General features: G+C 44.4%; 1 protein-coding gene across 1 annotated transcript in view; it reads left to right on the top strand.

The window, feature by feature from the left end:
• Window positions 1–4,832: 4,832 nt before the first annotated feature.
• The window catches only part of FAM131B (family with sequence similarity 131, member B), a 6,823-nt gene continuing 1,230 nt past the window's right edge, over window positions 4,833–10,425 (top strand). The window contains exons 1-5 of the mRNA XM_009328671.1: window positions 4,833–4,937; window positions 6,414–6,449; window positions 9,013–9,106; window positions 9,704–9,901; window positions 10,227–10,370. Of these exons, the coding sequence (XP_009326946.1) occupies window positions 4,884–4,937; window positions 6,414–6,449; window positions 9,013–9,106; window positions 9,704–9,901; window positions 10,227–10,370 (526 nt within the window). The 5' untranslated portion in view covers window positions 4,833–4,883. The remainder of the gene's footprint in view (window positions 4,938–6,413; window positions 6,450–9,012; window positions 9,107–9,703; window positions 9,902–10,226; window positions 10,371–10,425) is intronic.

Below are 10,425 nucleotides of genomic sequence, written 5' to 3'. Positions count from 1 at the left end.
GATGAGCTATTTCAACTGGAGAAAAACAGTAATAAATACATTTTATAGGCCTTTAGTTCTACTATTATGGAACAGGTGTGGACTTTGAGACAAATCATTGTTTGATGTTAATGTTCTTCAACTGTTTGACGCCACCATCTGCCAGAATAGTATTAATATTTTCCACAGTCTAAGACTTCATGGAAACCGTCAGTGGGCTAGCAGAATTGAGAGCAAAGGTTGAGCGTCATTTGCCAAACTTGGGGGCTGTCAAGTTGTATGTGCTGAGCACCAGACTCCCTGAGGTTGGTCTCTCTCTTTGGCTGGGGGGGGTCTTTGCAGCGCATTCGCAGCCTGTTCTGCACTGTGTGCCAGGATGTCTGTCTAGACTTACAGAAGGGCCATGGCACTATGCTCAGAAACAGCTGAGAGTACAGGAAAAAGACCTAGGGTAAACGGAGATAAAACAAGCATGACACTGCTACCTGCACTGAAGGCTTCTGTACAGCTGCCTTTGCTCTGGAGTGGTGGCATCTCTCCTGCCTCTCCAGCATCAGTGTCTTGATCAGCTCTGCGGGAGGAATGCCCCAGCCCTCCCCTTCTAGTGTGAAGGGTTGCAGATGGAGGGAAGGAGCAGAGGCTGCCTCTACAGGAACAGGCAGCGGGATCCCAGCATGCAAGGGCAGGCTCCCGCTCTGCTCTTAACTACAGTTTCATCCTCCCACTGACCTCTGCGGATTCCTCAGCTCACCCTGATGACAGTCAACCCCTCTGCTCCTTCGCATACCTGCCCTCTCTAGATTTGCACTTCCTGGCTGTGCCCCTTTCTTCTCCCCTTTACCCCTTCCCTGTTCGAGGGGGACTAAATACAAATGTATTTGATTCTAAGCCACAACCAAACGTTACAGCTGATGCAACTGGGACTGACTGACAGTTGGGCTTTTCACAGCTCTAACAGGCACTTCCCTTTTCCAGAGATATTTCTAGCCCTAGAATGTTTGCTTGGACCCCAAATTTAAGAGGTCTCCAGCCATGCTGGGAATGTGCAACCCATGAGCGGGTCCGCTAAGGCCTTGCCCCTCTCACTTGAATCCAAGCACACCCCAAACCTCCCTCTCTCGCTTTGCCAAACTCAAGATGGCCAGTCCGATAGGTGGTAGTGCAGTCTGCCACAGCTTTATGAAGCAAAACAGACAGAAAAGAAACTCCTGTCAAATGGTGAGGCCAAAAGCTAATCAAAGGTTGGGTAGAAGGTAGCAATGACGTGCCTAGGCTTTATGCTGTGATAAAAGAAGTGCTTGCTCAGGGTGGACTAGTGGCCGCTGTCCCCCCCAGCCAGAGGGAGTGAGGGGCCCTTTCCATCCAGGCCTGCCATGACAGGATTTAGAGAAAGCCTTGGCAGCCCAGCCCTGGGAGCCTGCCGAGGCCTGGGAGTGGAGATGTCTCCAGACCTGCTGGGAAGCTCTGGTACACACCTTCAAGTGCCCTTATATGTTAGCAGGAGTGAATCCAGCATCCCAGCAGAGGTGAGGCTGCTGCAGCTCCCTGCCCCCAGGTGCAGCCAGTAGCCAGGCTGAGCTTGTATTCCCAGTATGCATACACATAAACATGCATATGCAACACATATACATACATATATGCCAGCCACACAGATCAGCACAGACAGACACACTCAGCACTCACACAAACAGCGCCAACAGCCTCATCCTGCTCCCATCTCTGGTTGAGTACGATGTAGATCCACTGTGCAGCAGGGATCCCTCCTGTAGCAGGGCTACTCAGTCTGCCCAGTAGCTGCTCCCGGATCCCAGTCTCCCCAGTTGCTGGCACCTGGACATAGCAGCCCCCAAGGCCACAGCCCCACTGCAGTTGCTGGTACAGACCCCTCACTCACAGATACACACACACACACACAGACACAGAGCTCTGTGACAGGTGGCTGGGACTACCCTGATCCCTCCGGTAGCCAGCTCACCCTGTGGTCTCACCCTCAGGGTCACACATCTGGCACCCAGATCACTTTACCTTCATTTTGGATAGCGATCACGCACTCATTCACACACCCTCACTCACTCCAGTTGATTTCACTCACTCCAGTCTCTCTAGTTCCTGGCACTTAGACCTCCATCACAAAACACATGCACCCAGAATAGAGCATCCTTCATGCCAGAAAATAGTTAGAAATGGAATTTAACAAGAAGACAGGACAGACTGCACAGAACAAGTGCAGAGAATGGCCAGACAACCATACTGATCAGCAACCTGTCTACATGCTACCAGCCCCTTTTATCCCTTTATCTATTTTCTCACATTTGTATGTCCCCAAACCACCTAGATCCCCTTCTTTCCCTGCCATTGGTTCTTCCAAAAAACATCACATAAATCTAGTGCAATTCCCAAATGCTCTTCTCCTGCATCCCATAATGGGTCCCATACCCGTAGGCAGTAACTGCCCCCCTCAGTTACGAAGCTTCTTCTGAAGCCTCTCCCCCTGACTCATCTTGATGGGCTTTCCCCTGGAGCCTGGGGCTGAGCCTCTCCTGGGACAGCCCTGGGAGGGGCCCAGACAGGGTGTCCCTTCCTGCGAGTCCATAATTTGGGTTCCCACCTGCCATTGTCCCTCTGTACACCTCTGGGCCTGTGGAGATGGGCCTTTGGTGGGCTGACGGCTCCTGGGATGGGCCTGGGAGCAGCCTGGCAGGGTGCTGTTTGGGCTCCCCCTCCTGTTGTCATCTCCCTGTGCTCCTTGGTGGGTGTGCAGACGAGCTTTTGTCGCACAACCCAACATTATGCCCTGCGAAGGGGGATGCCTGCAGATGGGAGCGAAATGATCTGATCAGAATTTAACACAAATTCAGCTCTACACTTGTAGCTCATGAATTGATCATGGTTAATAAAAATCAGAATTAGAAATAAATAATTGAGCTCAGTGAGGCCAAATGCATACATGTGCTTGTCAAGAAAATCAGTCAAGAGGATCACAACCTTGAAAGGTGGTCTTTGTCATGCTCATCATAGCCATGTCCTGCCTCCTCCTGAAGTCTGGCTCTGTCTGACCTTTATGCTCACCTTTGTAGCATACAGTACAGGAACCTCCCTTTTTCTTTTAAGTTCCCTGCAACTTCACTCAGCCTAGTCATAGGCATATGGGGGATGCTATTAAAGCACTTGGTTCTAATTATCCTGATGAACAGAAACATACTTCAGGGGTAAATATGCCTTGGTTCTTTCAGGAAGAGAGATCTTGCACAGCAGAAAATGATGAGATGTGAAGGTGTGGTGGACACCAACTCAAGTAGCATTTGCTTTCTGCTGGTTTTCATTTCACCGTATTTAGCCTTTTTAAGGGACCAAATTGGTTTTTTACATTTTGAATTCTAGCTTATGAGTGCCTCAGGCTTCCCATCCTTAAGTGCCTACATGCCTCCTGCAGGCCTGCGTAGGGCGGAGCACAGTATCTTGTTTCTACTCGGGAACTGCAGTGAACTAGTGTAAACGTGCCAGAGCTGCTAGAACGTGCAAGGGGATTTACAGATGTCTGTAGAGAAGAAATTTGCTATAAAGAGTAAATAAAAAGCTAAAAGCTAATGAAAACAGAGCCATTCACATTCAATGCCATGTATTTCAAATAGACTAGAGATTGCTGAATTGATCCCAGGAATAGATGATCATTTGGGGAGGTATATTTCTTGCCAGGTTCCAAAAGGCTCAGTTTTAAACACAGTGCAACCTTTCCCTTCATGACATGGAAGCAAATAAGTTTTAACTGAGTTTGAGGATGGCACAAAGGCTGAAGGCACAGTAAATAGCTATCTGGACAGAGCAGTCACACAGAGCAGTCCTGGTTACTTGACTGACTATTTAAAGTGTGCTACTTCGCATTTAGTTTCACTTTTATTACAATTTAATCTTATTTAATAATCTTATTTTTTACCTTTATTAATTCAATTTCATAATTTCTATTTTATGTTATTAATATTTAATTTTACTTGATCCTTTAAGTTCTATTAAAATGCATCTAAAATCAAACGGCACAGACTCTGCTTTTGAATGGGTGACAATCCCAGAAAGCTGTGCAAAGTGCATAGGGATCTGAGTGAACAAACAGCTGAATGTGAGAATCTACTGTGAGGTTATGGCACAATGGGTTAACGTGAAGAGGAGCAGCAAGTAAGTTTTAACTTTATTAGCAGAACGGGTGAGAGCAGTCCTGCATTAGTGTATGCTTTTATGTCCACATTTGGAAGAACTGAAAAATTTGAGATGTCTTTTAAAAAGAGACACAGATTTATTAAGGGGGCTGGAAAAATGCTCTACAGTAAGAAACCTAAAGATCTCAGTCTGTTTAGTTTGTCAAGAAGAAAAGCAAGTGTATGAATAACTTTCCTGAAATGTAATGGCAGGTATTAAAAAGGTCTTTAATCTTGCTGAGAATGGCAGAGCAAGGGCACCAGCAGCTCTAAGTTGATGTCAGACCAATTCAAATTATAAAGGAGAAATGCCTTTTTAAGTGATGATGGTTTAATATTGGGACAGGATATCAAACGAATTGGTTCTTTCTCAGTCACACTTCATGACTGGATGCTTTTTTTTCTGGGGAGCTGTGCTTCAGCCAAACATGTATTATGCTTGGAAAAAATGCAAATCACTGGTCTTCATATGGAGATAACTGTGTGAACGATAATAGTTGATGATGTACAGGCAGTCTGATTAAAATAGGAAAGTCTGATTTAAGGCTATTGTGGCCTTAAACTCAGTGATTCTCCTGTATGCTGAGCTGACTTGACTTAAGACTGCTAGAACAAATTGTAGTGGCATTCAGAAGCCTGACTAGATATGTTCCCACAGGAAACGAGGTAATTGCAGTAGACTGGAAGGGACTGAAAGATGTGGACCAAATCAATATGGACAGCACCAGTTCACTGCATGGCAGCAGCTTCCATCGACCTTCCACTGAGGTGAGTGCCTGTCCCAGACCCACTTACCCAGGGGGATCGGAAAGCTTAAATTCTTTCTGAGTTCAGAAATGGGTGTTTTGCTTCACTGGGACATCATCTGGGAGAGGACCAGAATGTCAGTGTGCACCTGAGGATCAGATTTTCATATCTGTGCAGTTTGGCTTGCACTGAATAGAGTTGAGTCACTCCCTTCAGAATATCCATAGTGAGTAAGAATTTGCAAATGAAAGTGACCACTCATGACTGGAGTGGAACAGAACATGAAAAAAACTGTGGCAGTTCTGACAAGCCTGTAGGTCTGCATTCCTTGAATAATGGATTCATTGAAATGTCCAACACTATGTCTGTCCCAGCTTCTGCAGCACAGCCATAAAATCTTTTGAAGAAACACATTTGTCTCCATTTCGATTTTTAGGGATGCATTCACTAGTAACTCGCTGCTAATTGATTTACCATGCAGTATCTCAAGGGCTTGTTCATTTGCTGTTCTGAATTATTGCAGCTTCTGCCATCTTAGATACCTGAATTTTCAGCTCTGTAAGGTTCAGGGTATGCAGTCATCATTAATAAAAAGATCAAAGTTATTTTAAACACATAATATTTGAGGAATCACAAATAATGTTCACAAATAACATTAAAAATAACATACAATTTGCAAAACCTTACAAAGTGCTAATGTATAGGTATTTTTATTTCCTTATTATACCTTGCTGGCTTGGAATGTAACTCCAAGAAACTTGGAGTTTCACGGAATCCTGGCAGAAATTGTGGGTCCCAACCTTGCATGGAAAATTCAGTTAAATCAAATGCAGATCTAAAAGTCAATGAGCATAAACTATACCTCAGTGAACATTTTGATTTATGTGAATGGATACCATAGGTGTAATTGATTCATCTAAATTTTCCTGAGTGTCTACATCCCAAAACCAAGATGTTGAGATCTGAGTCCTCCCAGCTGAAGGAAATGCGCTATGAATTGGTACTGTAATGGCTCATATGGGAAATGGATCTGGTTTGTAAGGGAAAAGTGGGTCAGAATGGACAAACTGCAAGACTACAAGAGAAAATAATTTCAGCAGAAAACAATTCTGTAACTTGCTGTATTATACTCAAAATATATAGGTAGTGTAGCTCCTCCTTGTGTTAGACTCAAAGCAATGCAACTCCCACGCACGGGTGCCAGCATTGCAAGATTTAGCAAAGGGCTATTAGAAGGGGAGCCTTATGAAAAGGGGTTTGTTTTTTTCTCTCTTACTCTCTCTATATCATCCTATTCACCGTTGTACCTTCAAACACCGTGGTACCTACAGACATCACAATCAACAGCAGGGAATGAAACCAGCTTGAAAGACACAAGTTTTTTTAATACATCAGATAAAGTAGTGGCTGTTGATTATGGCAAACTACTAGAGAGATGCATGGCTGTTTGCAACTTGTTTGTTACACTAACATGGTGTCCTTCTTTGCTTTTTTTAGCAAACACGGACGGATTTCTCCTGGGATGGTATCAATGTGAGTATGCGCCATACCACTGTTCAAATTTCTAGTCATAGGAAGACCAGGATTTGTCTGCCATTGGATACAGTGGAGACCAGAATGGAAACATGACTGAAAGTCTTTAGTGCCACTGAAATTCTGGGAATTGTCTAAGATTCAACGGATGGTGATGAATTTTTGTTTGCCTCTGAGTCTTTTGCTGTCTGGCAGGTATTGAGATCTGCAGGTGACTAATAAATTGGCTTTGTCCTCTTTGGGACAACTGTGTGTCATTTCACGTGGTCTCTTTTTGAGATTTCTGGGCACTGCTAGATAAAAAAGATGTCTGCCCAGCATGTTTAAAAAATCAGTAGTCTTTTATTAGAGCACCATTGGATCTTCTCCAGGAATTTGTGAGAAATGTATCACTTATTTTCAGTTGCATACAGAAGTAAAAGAATTCTTAATGTCTCCTGGGGGACATGGTCAGCACCAGTTAACTTCAGTTAGCAAGTGGAAGAAGAAACAAACAAACATTTTAATAACAAATGTTCCTTGTTGCTCTTAATACCTATGCCATGAAAAAATATGATTTTATTTTTTTCTTTTTCACTAATGCAAAACCAGCATCCTGAAAAGGGAGTAATGCATGTTAGTGCTACCAAACTATTTTTTCTGCTCTGGAGGTTTAAAAAATGTGTTCACATAAATTAGCTTTGATAGTTTTGTACACTTGGAAAGGCAGAATAAGAAGCTGCATTTTTGGTAGTATAAGCATTTTCAAATTTCAGATACTTTCAAAACTTTTAAATGGCTGTCATTTTCTGGTTCTCTGTGGTTTGAAAGCACTTGGGCCACTGAATATCAAGGGGACTTATATTTTTAACTAACCCTCGCCCTACTGACATCTCTTTCATTGTGGCACTATGGCTTGGGATCTTTTGCTTAAGCTCAGTTAGAGAAATAAATTGTGCAGGAAAATTATGGTGCATGCAGCAACTGTCTAGAAGAAATTTGTCAGGTTTTCCCTCATTGTACTTCTGCCTAGCTGAAAGCAAGGTACACAAAGTCATGTTTCCTTAAAGGTAGTAGAAGACAGTTTCCTTACTTGCAGCTTCCCATTTTCCAACCCATTCTGAACCCATAGAGTTCTTTGATAATGCAGCTCTTTCCTAGTGTAATTCCGTAGATCTTTGGTATCAAAGCTGGCTCATGAATTTCCTTCCCTTCCCATTCATTCCTGCCTTCATGTCATAGGTCTCCACCCTCGTAGTGGCAGAGACCTTCTGCAGTTTACTTTCTTCTCTGGACCGTTTCCATGAGGTGGCTCACAGCACAGCCCCTAGACTGTCTTGAAACAAATGGGTGGATACTGAACAGTAGCACCCAGGCAGGAATGACCAGTGGGGCATAGATGGACATTCTTCAACCAGCTTTATCACTAAAGGAAATGCATCATGGAACAAGGGCTGTGTTCTCAGCTACACCTGTCACTTTCTACTTTCCCCTGCTTTCTGATTTCTTCACCTCACATGCTACACACAGACATCCCTGGCTCCACAGTTACAAGATGCCTTAGCTGCTGCATTTACACTCAGTTTCCAGAAAAACTCACCTCTCATATTTTTGCAATTGACTGGGATTATGTGCAGTTCAACATCTTTACAGTGCCTTCCTTTGCCTCCAATTATTTGACTGCCTAGTTATTGCTCCTCTCACCTTTTGTGAGGTTTGTGCCTATGACCAAATGCTTGCTTCATGTCAGGATTTAAAACTTCCAGTGTCATGGTCACTACTTTTGAGTATCTTTGTGTTTGAAACGTGCTGGACTTGGTTTTCAGAGAGGTTGAAATGAAGAGCAGAAGCAATGCTTGTTTAGCCCTTGTGAAAATTAAGCCTCATACGCAATGCCTGGCATCTCTGAAGAAGCCTGATGCGTTCATCTTGAGGGACTGTGTTTTGTGATGAAGTCTGTGACTGCTGCCTGTCCCAATACTTTCCTGCCCTTGTTATTCAGGGACTGAGGATGAACGTAGAGAAGAGAGTAGAGGGGATTAAACAGAACTGTAGACCTAATTTCTTTACAGGTCGTTGAAGGTGCTTGAAACAGGATATATCACTGATACAGTCATGTTCATTTTATTAAGACCATATGAGAAGAAATGAAAACCAAAAGTAACATATAAAAATTAATATCTGTAGTATGATGCATATATGATGCATTACTGTGTCTTGCCTATCACATTGTCAGCTCCACATTGTAAGCTCTCTGAATTGTCCATCAGCCATGTCTTGCCTTCTAACAAAGAGTTGGGAACAGCGCAGCATGTCTATGGAGGACTGGCAGGAGCCAAAGGGAGGCTTCTCACAGCCTGCTTCTGCCTCTCCCACTGACCTTGCCTCACTCAGTCCCAACGCTATACAATATGGTTAAATAGGCTCTAATTTTTCCTTCCCTTCTTTTGATCTTTTTCTTGTTGCTTGCTTCTGCTCCTCATCTTCCCCCTACCTTCTGGAATTCTTATACTGATTTCTCACTTCAATTGACTTCCTTTTCTCCTTCCTGTATATCATTTCTTCATATTCTCTCTCTTTTCAGCTCTCCATGGAAGATACGACCTCCATCCTCCCCAAGCTGAAACGCAACTCCAATGCTTATGGGATTGGGGCTTTGGCTAAATCATCTTTCTCTGGTGAGGTCCTCAAAATTTGGGTTTATCCTTGGCAGCTTCTCTCTACAGGCCTTTGTGCCTCTTCCTGTATCTTCCTGTTGCTCTCCCAACTGCTCCTTTCCGACTCTTGCATTTTCAAGGCCTTAGAGGAGTCTCCATCACAATGGTTCTAGATACAGAAATCTCTTAGCTGTTGCCCTTTCCAGATTTGTCTTACTCCTGTTGGCTTCTCACCATGCACCCCAGCTTAGACATCTCCAATTGCTTTCCCTCAAACAGTCTTGGGCTTAACCCCATTTTCTATTTCTTAGTTTGTTCACTTCTAGACTTCATCCTTCATGCCCAACTCTGTCCTAAATGGATTCTAGGCAAGGAAGGAAATGGTCTTTCATATTTGGAGTTTCCCTTTTTCCCCCTTCTGAGAGCCAGTCCAAGGAAAGATGGAGAAACTCTCCTAGAGAGTGATACAGTGAAAGGTGGGAGACACCCAACCCAAGGCCTGAACCCTGTCAGGAAAGGAGAGGAGAAGCTCCACTTCCAAGAGAGGTAAACAGCATGGCAGACAACCCTGGAGCTGTGTAATAGCCCCTCCTTGTTTTCTAATGTCTGGCCCCTTAGGGATATCTCGCAGCATGAAGGACCATGTCACAAAGCCAACGGCTATGGGCCAAGGCCGTGTGGCTCACATGATTGAATGGCAAGGCTGGGGCAAAGGTAACAGCCAGCAGCAGCAGCACACGCATGAGACAGCACGCAAAGACGCTGATGCCTACTCAGACCTGAGTGATGGTGAAAAGGAGGCCCGGTTCCTTGCAGGTAGCACTAACTTTTTGGCATGTGGATTGGATTGGTTGGGATGTCCTAGAGCAGAATCCCTGAGAGACCAAAGTGCAGGAACCTGAAAAACACACTCAGGAGAGCCTGTGGGTGGTTCAGATGGCTGAAGGAGATGAGAGACTGTGGTTGGAGTATTGCCAATGGAATGCAAAGTGGAGAGGGTGAGGGCCAACTGTGGGTGATGGGTGTTGCTGAGATAGGAGAAGAGTAGGACAGTGTGACCAAGAGATGAGGTTAAAGAGGGTGGTGAGAAGTGGAGACTTTCACACATCCCTGCTTCCCCTCCCTGTCTTCTTTGGCACAGGAGTGATGGAGCAATTTGCTATTTCTGAGGCAACTCTCATGGCCTGGTCCTCCATGGATGGTGAGGATGTGAGTGTAAACTCAAATCAAGAGAACCCAGCAGGCAACTACTCTGAGAACTATCAGGAGCTAATGGAGAGCCAAGGTGAGCTCCAGTGCCTCTTGCTAATCTTGAAACATCCCTTTCCTGCTCTTGTTGT

This window comes from Pygoscelis adeliae, unplaced genomic scaffold (assembly GCF_000699105.1).
Source record: "Pygoscelis adeliae isolate BGI_AS28 unplaced genomic scaffold, ASM69910v1 Scaffold120, whole genome shotgun sequence".
Classification (NCBI taxonomy): Eukaryota; Metazoa; Chordata; class Aves; order Sphenisciformes; family Spheniscidae; genus Pygoscelis; species Pygoscelis adeliae.
Note: the sequence above shows the minus strand (reverse complement) of the source record. Positions and strands in the feature narration are given on the sequence as shown.